This window comes from Procambarus clarkii, chromosome 66 (genome assembly GCF_040958095.1).
Source record: "Procambarus clarkii isolate CNS0578487 chromosome 66, FALCON_Pclarkii_2.0, whole genome shotgun sequence".
Classification (NCBI taxonomy): Eukaryota; Metazoa; Arthropoda; class Malacostraca; order Decapoda; family Cambaridae; genus Procambarus; species Procambarus clarkii.
The window spans coordinates 19,315,432-19,335,431 of NC_091215.1; the positions used below are offsets into that span (position 1 = coordinate 19,315,432).

The 20,000-nt window shown below is 44.4% G+C and overlaps 1 protein-coding gene across 1 annotated transcript in view; it reads right to left on the bottom strand.

The window, feature by feature from the left end:
* The window catches only part of LOC123769141 (glycine receptor subunit alpha-2), a 656,479-nt gene extending 647,311 nt beyond the window's left edge, over positions 1-9,168 (bottom strand). The window contains exon 1 of the mRNA XM_045760093.2: positions 8,577-9,168. Within this exon, the coding sequence (XP_045616049.1) occupies positions 8,577-8,629 (53 nt within the window). The 5' untranslated portion in view covers positions 8,630-9,168. The remainder of the gene's footprint in view (positions 1-8,576) is intronic.
* Positions 9,169-20,000: the final 10,832 nt, after the last annotated feature.

The following is a 20,000-nucleotide window of genomic DNA, read 5'->3' on the forward strand; positions in this document are numbered from 1 at the left end:
ACTAAATTCCCGAAGGGGAAAATATGACGAGATGAACTTCCTAAGGGAAATACCATGGGAAACAGAACTCAGAGAAAAACTGTACAGGATATGATGGACTATGTCACCCAGAAGTGCTAGGAAGCTGCAGACAGGTTTATCCTGACCCAAAAGGAGAAAACTGAAAAAGCAACAGAAGAATCCATGGTTCAATCAGGAATATAAGTTAGCGAAGCACTTGAGTACAAGAACATTGAGAAACTACAGGAATAACAGAACACCAGAGAGCAGGGAGAGATACCAGAGGGTCAGGAATGAGTACCTCAGAACGAGGAGAGAAGTAGAGAGAAAGAGAATGAAAATGACATCGTGAGTAAAGTTAAGGACCCACCAAACTGCTCCACAGCCACATCAGCAGGAACAAAACAGTAATAGGAACAAATGATGAAACCTGAGAAAAGGGGAGAAAGAAAACACAGAGAATAACAAGGATGTGTGTGAAGAACGCAACAAGAGATTCCAGAGGTATTCACAATAGTGCAAGGAGAAGCCCTGTAATAAGAGGAGGAGGAGGCAAACCATGCAACCTTGGAGGAATTTAAGCTCACCAGTGATGAGGTCAAAAGAAATTTGTTGGAGCTGAATATGACAACAGGCAACAGGGCTTGACAGAATATCACCACGGATACTAACAGAAGGTGCAGAAGCACTAAGTGTGCCACTCTCTATAGTGTATAACAGGTCACTGGAAACAGGAGACCTACTGGAAAGGTGGAAGACCGCTAATGTACTCCCAATATGCAAAAAGGGTGACAGGGTATTGAAGTACAAGTCAGTTTCCATAATTTTGCACACCATGCAAGGTGATAGAGAAGATCGTGAGGAAAAGACTTTGTAAAACCTCTGGAGGGAAAGAGTTTTTGTAACACACCATCAGCATGGGTTCAAGGATGGTAAATCGTGCCTAAAGGCTATGACCAGGCGAAAAAAATTAGGCAAGAAAGAAAAGGGTGGGCAGACTGTATTTTCTTGAAGTTAGAACGCCTTTGCGCAGTACCCCATAAAAAGGCTCTTATAAAAGTTGAGCAACAGGCAGGAGTAAAAGGTAAGGTGCTCCAGTGGATAAAGGGAGTATCTAAGCAACAGGCAACAGCAAGTAACTGTGAGGGGGGAGACATCAGAGTGGAGAGATGTCACCAGCGGAGTCCCACAGAGGCTTTGTACTTGGACCCATCCTGTTTCTAATATATGTAAACGATCTTCCAGGCGGAATAGACTCATTCCTCTCAATGTTTGCTGAAGATGCAAAAATTATGAGAAGAATCAAGACAGAGACTACAGGACGACCTGAACAGGCTGGAGGAATGGTCTAGAAAATGGCTACTAAATTTTAACTCAGGAAATTGTAAAGTAATGAAATTAGGCGAAGGGAGAAGAAGGCTGAACACAAGGTACCATCTGGGAGGTGAAATCCTGCAAGAGTCAAATAGAGAAAAAGATCTGGGGGTTGATATCACATCAAACCTGTCCCTAGAAGCCCTCATGAAAAGGATATCATCAGCGGCATATGCTAGATTGGCCAGCATAAGAACTACCTTAGAAACTTGTGTAAGGAATCGTTCAGGATCCTGTATACCACTTATGTCAGACCAATCCTGGACAATGCGGCTCCAGACTGGAGCTCATACCTAGTTAAACACAAGGCAAAGTTAAGAAGGTTCAGAGGTATGCTAGACTAGTCCCAGAACTGAGAGGTATGAGCTACGAGGAAAAGGTATGGGAGCTCAGCCTCACGTCCCTGGAAGACAGAAGATTAAGGGGAGACATAATCACCACCTACAAAATTCTCAGGGGAAGTGACAGGTGGACAAAGACAAACTATTTAACACGGGAGGAACACGAACAAGGGGACACAGGTGGAAACTTAGTACCCAAATGAGTCACGGAGACATTAGAAAAAATAAATTCAGTGTCAGTGTAGGTAACAAATGGAATGTATTAGACAGTGATGTTGTGGAGGCTGACTCCATACACAGTTTCAAATGTAGATATGATAGAACCCAATAGCCTCCAGAATCTGAACACCAGTTGATTGATAGTTGAGAGGCGGGACAAAGAGCCAAAACTCAACCCCCGCAAGCACAACAAGGTAGAGTACACAGAAGAAACGAAAAGCAGCACAGATAACATGTGTGTGTCAGTGGCACAACATACGAGGAAACTCTGCCACCTACGTACATAATTTTCACATTTGTGTGCATCTGGTGAAACATTTGCGAGATATGCCACTAATAAAGTGGAATTTCGTGATATTTGTACACACATACAGTTTATGCCTTCCTGTCCTTAATTAAACAACACTTGTCCAGCTCTGATATCCCATGTAAATGGTTTAACTTTGTACACGACATTACAACTGTGCTTAAAGTAGGAATATATATATTAACTTTAAAACATAATATTTCAGGATGGCAGTAAATGTTTGGAATCACTGGTTTAACAAAACATAAATATCTTGTAAATATTACCAATACATTTTTTATGCAATTTGGCCAATATTTTCTACCCAGGTGAAAAGTCCATGAGATAAGACATACAAATAAGCGGTGACATTTCCACTTCATCACAGAGGATGATGCGTGACTGTTAACAATAACAATGCAGTATTATCAGCCTATTTCACTGGGACGACGGTGACTGTCACAAGACACACAGACGGCCAGTGGCCCCAGCCCTCCCACCCCGGTGAGACACACAGGGTCTCGGGGGTGTGAACGGGTCGGGCCCCTTAGTCTCTAGGGGGCCTTGACCGTTGAGTGGACAGCGCTCGGGATTCGTAGTCCTAAGGGTCCAGGTTCGATCCAGGCGATGGCGGAAACAAATGGGCAGAGTTTCTTTTGATGCTCCTGTTCTCCCAGTAGTAAATAGGTACCTGGAAGTTAGATAGCTGTTACGGGCTGCTTCCTGGGTGTGTGTGGGGGAGGGGGATCAGTTGATTGATTGACAGTTGAGAGGAGGGCCCAAAGAGCCAGAGCTCAACCCCCTCAAGCGCAAACTAGGTGAGTACACAGACGGGCAGTGGCCCCAGCCAGGAGAGACACTGAGAACTGATTGTAAAACTGGCCATATTGGGCCGATGGTGGCAGCCAATCCCAGACTCCCTCCACCGTCCTCCCCCTCCAGTTTCCACTCTTACTCTGTTCTACTGTTCATCAGCTTCCTGTATTACTCGCCTCTCCCTCTCCTGCAATAATAGAGAATAAGAGACCAAGAGACAGGCAGTGAAGGTGTTAACAATGCAGCAGGAGTGATGACATGATAACTCTGGGTCATCAATGTTGGTGGAGCGGCCAACAAAACATGACGATTTTAAATACAGAGCAAGGAATTATCCTGACATAATATAAATTGTTTAGCAACTCACAAATACCGTGAATGCCGAGTTCATAGAAGCTTCAAGATCATAAGGAAAGGTAAGGGGCAGATAGATGGGTGATCTTTGTCCTAGTAAAGAGCATCTGGAGCTTTTAGCGAAGGGAAGGGAACTATCAGGAGAAAGCGCCTAGCCATTACGACTATATAGCACTGGGAAGGGGTCAGGATAAGGACCCCTTCCCAGTGCTATATAGTGCTTCCAGTACTACATCTTGTAAATATAAATATAGATAACAAATGATCAGGTGTTGGTGTAATGTTCCAGCGAACACGAGACAAAAGGAGGTGAATGGTGATACCTAATAAGGCCAAGCTCTTAATTATAGGAGGACCTCAACCATGTCCATATTGAAACGATTGAAACGCAGGCGTGCAATCCGGCTACGATATTTGGTTCACCAGACTTATGTCCAGTGACAAATTTGATCATTCAACAGAGGATTGAATCTCCACAGTACTGGACTCACAACTCTCACAAGTCAAGCCTGGCTTTGGGCCGGCCTTGGGGAGTAGAACTCCCAGAACCCCATCAACCAGGTGTCAAGCAAAGTGAGACCCCCAGGCCAGGACAGTTGGTAGCTAACTGGGTAGTGACATCATCAAGGAGTACCACTTCCCCGATGGCTTTTCACAGGAGGGTGGACGACCTGGGCGCCGTCCACGGGTGGGTATGGCGGCGGCCAGAGGGGCCCCCATGCCCATACAAGATACCCCTTCCGCTCCGGGGCCTTGCAAGGAGCTGCCACTGGAGTTTTATTTTCAATGTCAGACTGTCCTTATCTGTCGTTTAGGCAACTTGTTCTTGTTTTCCTTCAGCCTGTAATATATTTTTATTGCAAATACTGTGTACCCCTACCTTTGTGTGCTGTTATAATAAAAACAAATAAAAAATAATTACACTACTAACTCATTATTATTACCTTAACTCCTTTGAGATGGAACAACTATCATTTTATATATTTTAGTTCTTGTTAGATAAATGTGTGTTTAGTGTGCTCTCTTGCCCAACCCGTCCTCGTGTTTATATAGTACTCCTTGTTACTATGTGCGCCATAGGAAACATACATAAACGTAATGAACATAGTTGAAATTGATACTATTCACTTTATAGTCTGAAAAAATAAATGTAAAACCAAACTTAAATATTTCTAGGTCTAGTATAGCACATAGATGTACTACATTACGTCTCCGATAGTGTGTATTGCGCCTAAAACGGTTACGTTAGGTTAACGTTTTCTTGGTAACATGAGTACAACAATTGTCCGGTTTGTTTAAATACAATAGTACAAATTTTTACTTTCTAATTGGCTTTTACGTCAATATAGGTACGCTGGTCGTCATCGTTACTGTACTACCTAAGCAGCAGGCTAGGCTGTCTTGTCACGCCTTGTAGATGGCAGGACGGGGGACCCGAAGCCATATCAACACCTTCCCTCCATCCGAAGTGGCCAGGGGAAAGGATAGCAAAAATTATCTCAATATAGAGAGCAAGACCATCCTAAACCTATGCTAAATTTTCAAATGGCGTTCCCGGACTGATCTCGTGTGACCTAGTATTTTCCAAACCCAACACAATATACTTCGGTGTATATCTTTATTTGTATTAACATTGTAGTAGTTAGAATTCATTTGTGTGATATGAATAATTCCTGTTGTCTTTTTTTTAATTCCTTTGGCTTATGGAGATCCCCTAGACCAACTACTGACCTTCCCCAGGATGCAACCGACAACAATTACCAAACTCTCGCGTACATAGTTTACTTGTAGGTCAACAGCAGCATCGGGTGAAAGGAAACGGATTAAACCGTTTCTGCCTGCCCGGGAATAGAACTTTGGTTCCTCGAATATGAGCCTAGGACGTAGACCATTGTGCTACAAAATCTGAAAATGTAATCTTTTACATATTTTGACATGTGCTATAATGAATTATTAATATTCCGTCAGAGCCAGATTTATGATATTCGTAACTTAAAGTAGGTGTGTTGGTCCTTGGTACTGTTTGTGTTACTTTCTTTAAAGTACCATAGCACAGCACAAATAGTTTGGACGATTTCTCCATTATTTTCTTATTTGCGTGTCCATTGCAGTGGTGTTCGCTAGCCATTTGCCTTCACTCCTACTGTCGACAGAAAGCCTATCATAAGTATAATAAGCTAAACAGGAAACAGATCCGATCAGAAAATCCAGCCCAAGTGGATGAGTTCGTGGCTCACGTGTGCTTTGGGGAGCAACTTTCCAGCAGGTCGCATCATTAACCCCGCCATGGCAACCTTCCTCTAAATATGTGGAAACTAAGAACATACAAGTGTTTATATTTAAGAAAGAACATGATTAAGACAAAATGTTCAAAGATATAGAGCAATATGGGTTTCAAAGCTACGAGGAACAGACTAAAAACGAGCCTCCTGATTTGGTAGCCTAGGTACAAACGTTAAACGAAACATGGTTACTGCCTATAAAATAGTCAGGAAAATAATGTAGACAGAGAAGATATATTAATATTACAATTGACAGTGTACAGAGCCGGAAGGCTGAGAAAGCAGAGAAGCAGAAACAAATATAAAGAAGTATGTTTTTAATAAGTATAATGAAATTGGTGGCGAATTCGATAACTACGAATTCAAAATGAAGTATGATAGAATTTACAAATAAGACGGGTCACTAATTATGAATTGTTAACTACAATTAAGCAATTACATTCATTGAGAGAAATGTCTGGCTGGAAAGTTAAAATAAAGTAATCTTAAAAAAAAAGGTCAACACTCAGACCCAACGTTTTATATACGTTGACGACCTGTGTAATAAAATAGATTGTCACACCGAGTTTTGCAGATGATGAGAAACTTATGCGGAGAATATAACAGCAGATGACACACTAAAACCAGTTGTTTGAAAACAAAAACAAGCCTCACCTGGCAAATGACGTAACACTGACTCAACGTTGCCTGAGCAGGTTTTGCCCGCTGGGATTCAAGAACTGTCTAAGTTCTCGTGAACTGAACTTACGTTTTGGTGTTGAACGTACTCGTGTTCAACGCTGGGATTCAAGAACTAAGTTCTCGTGAACTGAACTTACGTTTTGGTGTTGAACGTACTCGTGTTCAACGCTGGGATTCAAGAACTGTCTAAGTTCTCGTGAACTGAACTTACGTTTTGGTGTTGAACGTACTCGTGTTCAACGCTGGGATTCAAGAACTGTCTAAGTTCTCGTGAACTGAACTTACGTTTTGGTGTTGAACGTACTCGTGTTCAACACCAATATATGCAAAATAGTGAGAGATGATGAAACAAGGTCGATAGTTCCGTATGAATTGAGAAATACGGTTGTAGTCAGATAAAGGGTCACATTGGTGAACATCACGACCAATCATGAGTAATATCAACAAGATAGTGTTATCGAAGTATGCCATACTGGCAAACATGTATTCGTATCAATAATTTTAACAAGAAATCATTAGGGATATTGTACACCACATATGTGAGACCAACATTGGCGAATGCAGCACCAGCGTGAAACCAACACCTTCCCTAGCAATTAAAAAAAACTTTAAAATATCAGAACCTCTGCCACCAGACTGACCTCCAATATAAGGTCCAGAACTCCTGAGGGCAGGCTAATATAACTAAAATTCTCAAAGCTGGAGAAACTGACAAAAGAGGTATGCATACTCGTCACATGTAAGTAACAATGGAAAGGACAAGGTTGATATGGAGAGGCTGTTTATTATTTCCGAGACTACGAGAAGAGTTCGCAAGTGATGCTGAACACAGTACCCCCCATCCCCTCAGTGTGAGGGTAGCGTGAGAGAGGAACACACTAAAAGAGTAAGGAGTGAGATCAACTCAATCAATGAGCTCATGTGAATATACCATTATAACCATGGGAGTCGGACGATTGATTGGTGGTTAAGAGCAGGGCTCAGAAGCCCTTGTTCCTGCAAACGCAGACGATTACACAACTCGATATGTGTGTTCAGTCTCATTATCTCCAGCCTTTGCTATACGTCAAATACCGACTTAGTAAAAACTAAGTTAATGCAGTTCTTAACTTATTCAGTAGACAACAAATTGACAAGATGAATCTTCCGTACATTATAATGAGAAAATTTATGATGTGTAGTTTGGTCATCATATCTTCAGCCGCGTTATTGTGACTCATCGACTGCACATGGACAAGTACCTCATCCTTGTAAATGAATAAACATATACAAAACATATATTATGGAATATACAATAAAAAGCCTCGCCAAAGCTTAAATTGTCCACAATTTTACAACGCAAGTTTAATAAATTATAACTTTAAGTGCCATATTAAAAATACATTAGCGCAAATTGGCATCCATGTTCACACACTACCTAAATGATGACGACCATGTGAGTAATTTGTGAGTAATGCTCACAAAGCGACACCGCGATGAATCAGGAGCTCTAATTACAAAGTTTGTTTCTGGGCCTCCGGTCTCTCCTCGGATTCTACTCATAAAACGATGAATTTAGATCTATCACAAAGTGCCCAACCACTTGGGCTGAACGGTAGAGTGACGGTCTCGCTTCATGCAGGTCGGCGTTCAATCCCCGACCGTCCAAGTGGTTGGGCACCATTCCTTCCCCCCGTCCCATCCCAAATCCTTATCCTGACCCCTTCCCAGTGCTATATTGTCGTAATGGCTTGACGCCTTTCCCTGATAGTTCCCTTCCCTTCTATCACATGGCGCAATCATTGGATTGTATATAAATTTTCTTAGGGAAGAGGAGCTCTTAAATATCTCGTAAATAAGTTACAAAAAATTTTCATTTGCAGTTTGTCCATATTTTGCAGTTACCTTCATACACTATGCCCGAAACGCTATGCGTACTAGTGGCTTTAGGTACTGTATGTACTAGCTCTATCTATAAATCAATCAGAATGTTTGTAACTGCATCTATGTATGGACTTTTCCTAAATAAAATATTATTATTATTATTATAACTGCGACAAATGGCACATCTTTTTGGATAATCTACCCTCGCCTCCCTGTACACACCATTAGAGTATGAATCCCGTAAAGAAGCAAAGTCCATTACACCCATTGACTGCACTTGGTAAAACATGTATATCTTCTCCCATTAACCTAGAGGATGAGAGCAGGTGCCTCAGGAACAACAATAACAGCCGTACTCACTGTGTGTCCTGTGCGGAGACCAGCGCCAGCACCAGCCACACCGTCAGCCACATCTTGTGGGTGTTCACTACACTTGCCACACCACTCTACCTCTTTGATACACTTGGGCAGATGATCTTGCCTGTACCTCTTACACTTGCAGACGATCTTGGCTGTTGAGTGCACTTGGAAGACGATCTTGCCGGTGTTTAGTACATTTGTCATACGATACCCTGTCTTTGGTACAATTGGGAAAATTATTTGTTCTAAACTTACAACCTTATATCTTCGGTGATGCTAAGCACATGAACGAGAAAAACTTCAGATAATGGGAAGAAACTGTCAGTATCATTTCATTTTACTCCTGACACTGATAAGATCCTTGACGGTTAGGTTTCAACGCACTTCTGTCAACACTTATCACTGTAATTTCATTTCACATTAAAAATGTTGATAAACACTGATGACGAATCTTTTCTGTATACAATTTCAAATGATTATCAATGACCTATTATTTAGTCAGATAATTTGTGCTAATGGCTTTTTCATCACACCTTAATGGATAACAACTTGCTTCACAATTGGCAGCGTATACCACGCACGTCCACCCCCGGCGACGTGCGCCGCAACACTACCCTAAGTCACCAAGTTCGGCTACTTTTTGGCGCGTTGTTGGGCAACAACTGATTAACGGTGAGAAGGTTATTAAGGCCACAACAAGCTTCCCAACCAACCACCAAGTATACTTTAGTAAAGGACTAAAGTGTGCTCTCAAGTGTTATACTCCGAGAAGTGGAGTACTGTAAATTTCCCATATTTGCAAGCCTACTCAATGGGTATGGGATGCATGATTTAGAAACTAGAACTAGCTCACCACAGATGTAAACTGCTCGGCTCCAAAAATGTTATGGGTCATGTCTTGGATCACTTGTGCTATAAGGTTATTGACATATATGTTGAACTATAGCTTAAAAAGTTTTCTACTTGCTTAGTTAAATTAATGTTGGGGTTCAGTTCAAGGGCCCATTATGTTCCTCTGTAATCTTTCCACCTGTGCCCACAGGATGGGTACGGGGTGCATAATATATTAACAAAACCAATCGCCTCTCGATGTTATATCCGTCACGGGCTAAATGTCAACAAGCCCGTGTCCGTTGAGGAGGACGGGTTGGAGCGGTTATGGCGGGAGTTAACAGCGTGCCCAAGTTGTCAATTATCAGAATTAGATAGCCTATGTTCTTCAAACCTTTATCTAACAGAATAAACTCTAACGAAGCATGAAATAAGAAACTTCTCAGAGTTACGAGGCAATGGCGCAAACAACTTCAGATTTATTAAGCGTTAGACATGTGTTAATTAAACAAATGTTCAGCAAGGTTAGTACACCTTCAGAAACGTTTTTAATCTGGATGTTTATGACTAAAATTAAATATTATTTACTCAATAGATACACACTATCACTAGATAGATACACAATTTTTTTCCACGCACACACACCCATAGCTTCTAGCGGAATAAAATATCTTTTGGTGGAATAAAAACAGTAAAAAAATCAGAACTTTCTTGGCGTTCACCATCCTTAAAATATCCTGACAACTCAGAGGAGCAAACATGCGCATCCTCTATTCATTTATTATTCTCGCGTGTACTTAATACCTAATCAAACATACAGCAAATTATTATTGCTAAATTCTCACGAATTTTACTTATAAAAGTTAAGTTTAGAACCATATCTGAGAATGCCTTTGGGAAATGAGCGCACTGAGTGGGTGGTCGCCGCGGTGTGACATTCCCTGCGGGAGTCTTTGTGGCAGAAATACTCTCCTGACGGTACACACTGGAAGAGTGAGCCACTCTCCTGACGGTACACACTGGAAGAGTGAGCCACTCTCCTGACGGTACACACTGGAAGAGTGAGCCACTCTCCTGACGGTACATACTGGAAGAGTGAGCCACTCTCCTGACGGTACACACTGGAAGAGTGAGCCACTCTCCTGACGGTACATACTGGAAGAGTGAGCCACTCTCCTGACGGTACATACTGGAAGAGTGAGTCACTCTCCTGACGGTACACACACACTGGAAGAGTGAGCCACTCTCCTGACGGTACACACACACTGGAAGAGTGAGCCACTCTCCTGACGGTACATACTGGAAGAGTGAGCCACTCTCCTGACGGTACATACTGGAAGAGTGAGCCACTCTCCTGACGGTACATACTGGAAGAGTGAGCCACTCTCCTGACGGTACATACTGGAAGAGTGAGCCACTCTCCTGACGGTACATACTGGAAGAGTGAGTCACTCTCCTGACGGTACATACTGGAAGAGTGAGCCACTCTCCTGACGGTACATACTGGAAGAGTGAGCCACTCTCCTGACGGTACATACTGGAAGAGTGAGCCACTCTCCTGACGGTACATACTGGAAGAGTGAGCCACTCTCCTGACGGTACACACACACTGGAAGAGTGAGCCACTCTCCTGACGGTACACACACACTGGAAGAGTGAGCCACTCTCCTGACGGTACACACACACTGGAAGAGTGAGCCACTCTCCTGACGGTACACACACACTGGAAGAGTGAGCCACTCTCCTGACGGTACATACTGGAAGAGTGAGCCACTCTCCTGACGGTACATACTGGAAGAGTGAGCCACTCTCCTGACGGTACACACACTGGAAGAGTGAGCCACTCTCCTGACGATACACACTGGAAGAGTGAGCCACTCTCCTGACGGTACACACACACTGGAAGAGTGAGCCACTCTCCTGACGGTACACACACACTGGAAGAGTGAGCCACTCTCCTGACGGTACACACACACTGGAAGAGTGAGCCACTCTCCTGACGGTACACACACACTGGAAGAGTGAGCCACTCTCCTGACGGTACACACTGGAAGAGTGAGCCACTCTACTGACGGTACACACTGGAAGAGTGAGCCACTCTCCTGACGGTACATGCTGGAAGAGTGAGCCACTCTCCTGACGGTACACACTGGAAGAGTGAGCCACTCTCCTGACGGTACACACTGGAAGAGTGAGCCACTCTCCTGACGGTACATACTGGAAGAGTGAGCCACTCTCCTGACGGTACACACACTGGAAGAGTGAGCCACTCTCCTGACGGTACACACTGGAAGAGTGAGCCACTCTCCTGACGGTACACACACACTGGAAGAGTGAGCCACTCTCCTGACGGTACACACACACTGGAAGAGTGAGCCACTCTCCTGACGGTACACACACTGGAAGAGTGAGCCACTCTCCTGACGGTACACACTGGAAGAGTGAGCCACTCTCCTGACGGTACACACTGGAAGAGTGAGCCACTCTACTGACGGTACACACTGGAAGAGTGAGCCACTCTCCTGACGGTACACACACTGGAAGAGTGAGCCACTCTCCTGACGGTACACACACACTGGAAGAGTGAGCCACTCTCCTGACGGTACACACACACTGGAAGAGTGAGCCACTCTACTGACGGTACACACTGGAAGAGTGAGCCACTCTCCTGACAGTACACACACACTGGAAGAGTGAGCCACTCTTCTGACGGTACACACACACTGGAAGAGTGAGCCACTCTCCTGACGGTACACACTGGAAGAGTGAGCCACTCTACTGACGGTACACACTGGAAGAGTGAGCCACTCTCCTGACAGTACACACACTGGAGGAGTGAGCCACTCTACTAACGGTACACACACTGGAGGAGTGAGCCACTCTCCTGACGGTACACACTGGAAGAGTGAGCCACTCTACTGACGGTACACACTGGAAGAGTGAGCCACTCTCCTGACAGTACACACACACTGGAAGAGTGAGCCACTCTCCTGACGGTACACACTGGAGGAGTGAGCCACTCTCCTGACGGTACACACTGGAAGAGTGAGCCACTCTCCTGACGGTACACACACACAGGAAGAGTGAGCCACTCTCCTTACGGTACACACACTGGAAGAGTGAGCCACTCTCCTGACGGTACACACACACAGGAAGAGTGAGCCACTCTCCTGACGGTACACACACACAGGAAGAGTGAGCCACTCTCCTTACGGTACACACACTGGAAGAGTGAGCCACTCTCCTAACGGTACACACACACTGGAAGAGTGAGCCACTCTCCTAACGGTACACACACACTGGAAGAGTGAGTCACTCTCCTGACGGTACACACACTGGAAGAGTGAGCCACTCTCCTGACGGTACACACACTGGAAGAGTGAGCCACTCTCCTGACGGTACACACACACTGGAAGAGTGAGCCACTCTCCTGACGGTACACACACACTGGAAGAGTGAGTCACTCTCCTGACGGTACACACACTGGAAGAGTGAGCCACTCTACTGACGGTACACACACTGGAAGAGTGAGCCACTCTCCTGACGGTACAAACTGGAAGAGTGAGCCACTCTCCTGACGGTACACACACACAGGAAGAGTGAGCCACTCTCCTGACGGTACAAACTGGAAGAGTGAGCCACTCTCATGGTACACACACTGGAAGAGTGAGCCACTCTACTGACGGTACACACACTGGAAGAGTGAGCCACTCTCCTGACGGTACAAACTGGAAGAGTGAGCCACTCTCCTGACGGTACACACACACAGGAAGAGTGAGCCACTCTCCTGACGGTACAAACTGGAAGAGTGAGCCACTCTACTGACGGTACACACACTGGAAGAGTGAGCCACTCTCATGGTACACACATACGAGGCTACAGTTTTATCCAGATCAGGAAGGCAGACCAAGGTTCATAACTGAAAACTGATAAAACAAAGAGTCGAAAAACTTAAGGAAATGCTCGTATTTCGTGCTGGCGGGACGCTGAAAAAGCAAGGATGAAGCAGAAGCGGACTCTGCCTCCATAACTTCAAGAACAAATGTTGGAGAGTATTAAACCGGCGAGAAGGAAAAAGGCGCCAAGTGCTGTGCTATGTAGCGGGGGGCCCCTAGTGTTTGATATCCTTGGGATATTCCAGTACTAGTGTTTGATATCCTTGGGATATTCCAGTACTAGTGCTTGATATCCTTGGGATATTCCAGTACTAGTGCTTGATATCCTTGGGATATTCCAGTACTAGTGTTTGATATCCTTGGGATATTCCAGTACTAGTGTTTGATATCCTTGGGATATTCCAGTACTAGTGCTTGATATCCTTGGGATATTCCAGTACTAGTGCTTGATATCCTTGGGATATTCCAGTACTAGTGCTTGATATCCTTGGGATATTCCAGTACTAGTGCTTGATATCCTTGGGATATTCCAGTACTAGTGTTTGATATCCTTGGGATATTCCAGTACTAGTGTTTGATATCCTTGGGATATTCCAGTACTAGTGTTTGATATCCTTGGGATATTCCAGTACTAGTGTTTGATATCCTTGGGATATTCCAGTACTAGTGTTTGATATCCTTGGGATATTCCAGTACTAGTGTGTTTGATATCCTTGGGATATTCCAGTACTAGTGTTTGATATCCTTGGGATATTCCAGTACTAGTGTTTGATATCCTTGGGATATTCCAGTACTAGTGTTTGATATCCTTGGGATATTCCAGTACTAGTGTTTGATATCCTTGGGATATTCCAGTACTACTGTTTGATATCCTTGGGATATTCCAGTACTAGTGTGTTTGATATCCTTGGGATATTCCAGTACTAGTGTTTGATATCCTTGGGATATTCCAGTACTAGTGTTTGATATCCTTGGGATATTCCAGTACTAGTGTGTTTGATATCCTTGGGATATTCCAGTACTAGTGTTTGATATCCTTGGGATATTCCAGTACTAGTGTTTGATATCCTTGGGATATTCCAGTACTAGTGCTTGATATCCTTGGGATATTCCAGTACTAGTGCTTGATATCCTTGGGATATTCCAGTACTAGTGAATGACCGGTGAATGGTCCAGTAGGTAGTTGAATGGTCCAGTAGGTAGTTAAATGGTCCAGTAGGTAGTTGAATGGTCCAGTAGGCAAGTGAATGGTCCAGTAGGTAGATGAATGGTCCAGTAGGTAGATGAATGGTCCAGTAGGCAGGTGAATGGTCCAGTAGGTAGGTGAATGGTCCAATAGGCAGGTGAATGGTCCAGTAGGTAGGTGAATGGTCCAGTAGGTAGGTGAATGGTCCAGTAGGTAGGTGAATGGTCCAATAGGCAGGTGAATGGTCCAGTAGGTAGGTGAATGGTCCAGTAGGTAGGTGAATGGTCCAGTAGGTAGATGAATGGTCCAGTAGGCAGGTGAATGGTCCAGTAGCCAGGTGAATGGTCCAGTAGGTAGATGAATGGTCCAGTAGGCAGGTGAATGGTCCAGTAGGCAAGTGAATGGTCCAGTAGGTAGATGAATGGTCCAGTAGGTAGATGAATGGTCCAGTAGGTAGGTGAATGGTCCAGTAGGCAAGTGAATGGTCCAGTAGGTAGATGAATGGTCCAGTAGGTAGATGAATGGTCCAGTAGGTAGGTGAATGGTCCAGTAGGCAAGTGAATGGTCCAGTAGGTAGATGAATGGTCCAGTAGGCAAGTGAATGATCCAGTAGGTAGATGAATGGTCCAGTAGGTAGATGAATGGTCCAGTAGGTAGATGAATGGCCCAGTAGGCAGGTGAATGGTCCAGTAGGCAGGTGAATGGTCCAGTAGGTAGATGAATGGTCCAGTAGGCAGGTGAATGGTCCAGTAGGCAGGTGAATGGTCCAGTAGGTAGATGAATGGTCCAGTAGGCAGGTGAATGGTCCAGTAGGCAAGTGAATGGTCCAGTAGGTAGATGAATGGTCCAGTAGGTAGATGAATGGTCCAGTAGGTAGATGAATGGTCCAGTAGGTAGGTGAATGGTCCAGTAGGCAAGTGAATGGTCCAGTAGGTAGATGAATGGTCCAGTAGGTAGGTGAATGGCCCAGTAGGCAAGTGAATGGTCCAGTAGGTAGATGAATGGTCCAGTAGGTAGGTGAATGGTCCAGTAGGCAAGTGAATGGTCCAGTAGGTAGATGAATGGTCCAGTAGGTAGATGAATGGTCCAGTAGGTAGATGAATGGCCCAGTAGGCAGGTGAATGGTCCAGTAGGTAGATGAATGGTCCAGTAGGTAGATGAATGGTCCAGTAGGTAGATGAATGGCCCAGTAGGCAGGTGAATGGTCCAGTAGGTAGATGAATGGTCCAGTAGGTAGATGAATGGTCCAGTAGGTAGATGAATGGTCCAGTAGGTAGATGAATGGTCCAGTAGGTAGATGAATGGTCCAGTAGGCAGGTGAATGGTCCAGTAGGTAGATGAATGGTCCAGTAGGTAGATGAATGGTCCAGTAGGTAGATGAATGGTCCAGTAGGTGGATGAATGGTCCAGTAGGCAGGTGAATGGTCCAGTAGGTAGATGAATGGTCCAGTAGGTAGATGAATGGTCCAGTAGGTAGATGAATGGTCCAGTAGGTAGATGAATGGTCCAGTAGGTAGGTGAATGGTCCAGTAGGTAGATGAATGGTCCAGTAGGTAGTTAAATGGTCCAGTAGGCAAGTGAATGGTCCAGTAGGTAGATGAATGGTCCAGTAGGTAGTTAAATGGTCCAGTAGGCAAGTGAATGGTCCAGTAGGTAGATGAATGGTCCAGTAGGTAGTTGAATGGTCCAGTAGGCAAGTGAATGGTCCAGTAGGTAGGTGAATGGTCCAGTAGGTAGGTGAATGGTCCAATAGGCAGGTGAATGGTCCAGTAGGCAGGTGAATGGTCCAGTAGGTAGGTGAATGGTCCAGTAGGCAAGTGAATGGTCCAGTAGGCAGGTGAATGGTCCAGTAGGCAAGTGAATGGTCCAGTAGGCAAGTGAATGGTCCAGTAGGCAAGTGAATGGTCCAGTAGGCAAGTGAATGGTCCAGTAGGCAGGTGAATGGTCCAGTAGGCAAGTGAATGGTCCAGTAGGCAGGTGAATGGTCCAGTAGGCAAGTGAATGGTCCAGTAGGCAAGTGAATGGTCCAGTAGGCAAGTGAATGGTCCAGTAGGCAGGTGAATGGTCCAGTAGGCAAGTGAATGGTCCAGTAGGCAGGTGAATGGTCCAGTAGGCAAGTGAATGGTCCAGTAGGCAGGTGAATGGTCCAGTAGGTAGGTGAATGGTCCAGTAGGCAAGTGAATGGTCCAGTAGGCAAGTGAATGGTCCAGTAGGCAAGTGAATGGTCCAGTAGGCAAGTGAATGGTCCAGTAGGCAAGTGAATGGTCCAGTAGGCAGGTGAATTAGCGACAGAGGCAAAAACCCTAGTTAATAGCAGATGAATTATCACTTAAGTGATAATTATTATCACTGAATTAAATAAAGTCTTGTACAAAACAAACAAGTGAAAGACGACCAGTTGGTCGAACACCGTGGAACTAAGACGACCAGTTGGTCGAACACCGTGGAACTAAGGCGACCAGTTGGTCGAACACCGCGGAACTAAGACGACCAGTTGGTCGAACACCGTGGAACTAAGGCGACCAGTTGGTCGAACACCGCGGAACTAAGACGACCAGTTGGTCGAACACCGTGGAACTAAGACGACCAGTTGGTCGAACACCGCGGAACTAAGACGACCAGTTGGTCGAACACCGTGGAACTAAGGCGACCAGTTGGTCGAACACCGCGGAACTAAGACGACCAGTTGGTCGAACACCCTGAAACTTGGCAAGAACTTACTAAGAGAAGAAATAAAGCAGGAGGTGGTGGTGGGAAGTGATCTTGAGCCAAGTAAGCTGTGTAATGAACCTGTAAGTCACACTGTAAGAACCTGTAAGTCACACTGTAAGAACCTGTAAGTCCAGTTGGAGATCTTCCAGCTTTCAGGCCAAAAGTCATCGTCATCCCAAGCAGTCCATCAGTCGTCACATTCTTGTAACTTAGTGAAAGGTTCACTAAGTACATAAGTTAGTGTGGCTTGAACTGCCCTCCTGAAGATTCCTTTATTCTTATGGTCTTGTCGTGCATAGCAATCACTTATACACGAGTCATACATAGGTGATGTATACACATACATCATACACAGCAAACTGCTCTAAATAATCATTTGAGTGAAGTATTTCTAATGCACAAGTGATGGGTTTCAGCAGGATACAAGTTAATATACATTTTAAATGTAGACTATGAGAGGCATCAGCCAAGATCAGCAATGAAATATTATTCTGTGTTGACATGGATGAGGAGAGTCAGCAGCTGTGTTGACATGGATGAGGAGAGTCAGCAGCTGTGTTGACATGAATGAGGAGAGTCAGCAGTTGTGTTGACATGGATGAGGAGAGTCAGCAGCTGTGTTGACATGGATGAGGAGAGTCAGCAGCTGTGTTGACATGGATGAGGAGAGTCAGCAGCTGTGTTGACATGGATGAGGAGAGTCAGCAGCTGTGTTGACATGGATGAGGAGAGTCAGCAGCTGTGTTGACATGGATGAGGAGAGTCAGCAGCTGTGTACTAACATGGATGAGGAGAGTCAGCAGCTGTGTTGACATGGATGAGGAGAGTCAGCAGCTGTGTACTAACATGGATGAGGAGAGTCAGCAGCTGTGTACTAACATGGATGAGGAGAGTCAGCAGCTGTGTACTAACATGGATGAGGAGAGTCAGCAGCTGTGTACTAACATGGATGAGGAGAGTCAGCAGCTGTGTACTAACATGGATGAGGAGAGTCAGCAGCTGTGTATTAACATGGATGAGGAGAGTCAGCAGCTGTGTACTAACATGGATGAGGAGAGTCAGCAGCTGTGTACTAACATGGATGAGGAGAGTCAGCAGCTGTGTACTAACATGGATGAGGAGAGTCAGCAGCTGTGTACTAACATGGATGAGGAGAGTCAGCAGCTGTGTACTAACATGGATGAGGAGAGTCAGCAGCTGTGTACTAACATAGATGAGGAGAGTCAGCAACTGTGTACTAACATGGATAAGGAGAGTCAGCAGCTGTGCACTATCCACCTACAGAGTTATGCATCACACAGAGAGCCTGGAACGACAGATGAAAGCCGCCCGCATGTCGGCCGTCACTTGTCTCAGGCAGGAAAGCCTTGCGCTCGAGAAAAAGATTGCTGGTGGGCGCGGGAGATATACACCTGTGAAGTGAGTATGCATAAATACTAAACTCGGGGATCAAAAGGATACATGTATCGTGCTCACTTAACGCCGGCACTTAACACTTAACACATGACAGGAGTAAAGTGTGTCACCTTTCTAGCAATACACGACAAACGAAGGTCTGAAAGTGCTTTCAGTAAGTGACAGAGACATCTATATATTACCAACACTTTATATAATACTGCTACAGTAAGGCCTCAGTCGCCTACACTGGTCGGTATACCAACGGCCTCGCTTCTTGCAGGTCGGTGTTCGATACTTCAAGATCCAAGTGGTTAGACATGGTTCCTTCACTCTAGCCCCCTGTCCCCAGGTCCTATCCTGTCCTGGCATCCCGTCCATGTGCTATGTAGTCATCCTGACCTAGCCACATATATACAGGAGGCCTGGTCGACGACCGGGCCGCGGGGACGCTAAGCCCCGGAAGCACCTCAAGGTAAGGAAGCTCCTCTCATCATCCTGGGTCTCGTAATACAGTTAACTTCGTGTAACAATATTTTGTGTTTTGTATTTAGAAACAAATACACAATCGGAAAAGATTTTGTATTTATAATCCTAATAATACCTAAATAAACATAGTTCATATATGTCCTCTAATAGGCCTAAGAAATTTTAAGTTAAGCTTTTAGCCTAATTTTTTCAGACTATTAAAGTGAATAGTACCAAATTCTACTACCTAATTATCTATTAGGTCATTATATGTACGATGGCCCACACAGTTACAAAAGTACTTTCTGGTCACCACAGTAACGTATGTTGGTCACGGTACTGTGTACGTTTATGGGTGATCCTGGGCGTCATGGGTTCGAATCCTGGTCGGGTCATATAGAGTTTTTAGTGATCTATGGTTTGCGTGTTCATGCAGCCTTTCATATAATATTATATATATATATATATATATATATATATATATATATATATATATATATATATATATATATATATATTATTGTCTATAAAACTTACTATAAAACCAAAAAAACGGCCAACCTACTCATGAGAAACTCTCCAGACACAAAGCAGAACGCTTTAAAAGAGACCAACGTCGTCTATGCCTTCAAATGCCCACTTGGGGACTGTAAGCCTCAAAGAACTCAGTATATAGGGAAGCAACCCATCCTCCGAATTGACAGTACGATTTAATACTAAGTGTAATAAGTACACTTTCTTACTGTAATAAGCAGTGCATAATTGCACTTATGGGGCTGTTACATTGACCCAACTCCCTCCCCCGCTTTAATAATTCTCGTTTTCTGTTAAGTCACTCAGAATTTTAGGATGACGTTTTCAATTTCGACTTACGATACACAAGTTTTAAATATCAGGAATTTCTTTTTCAGGTTAATTAAACAATATAGACTTTAT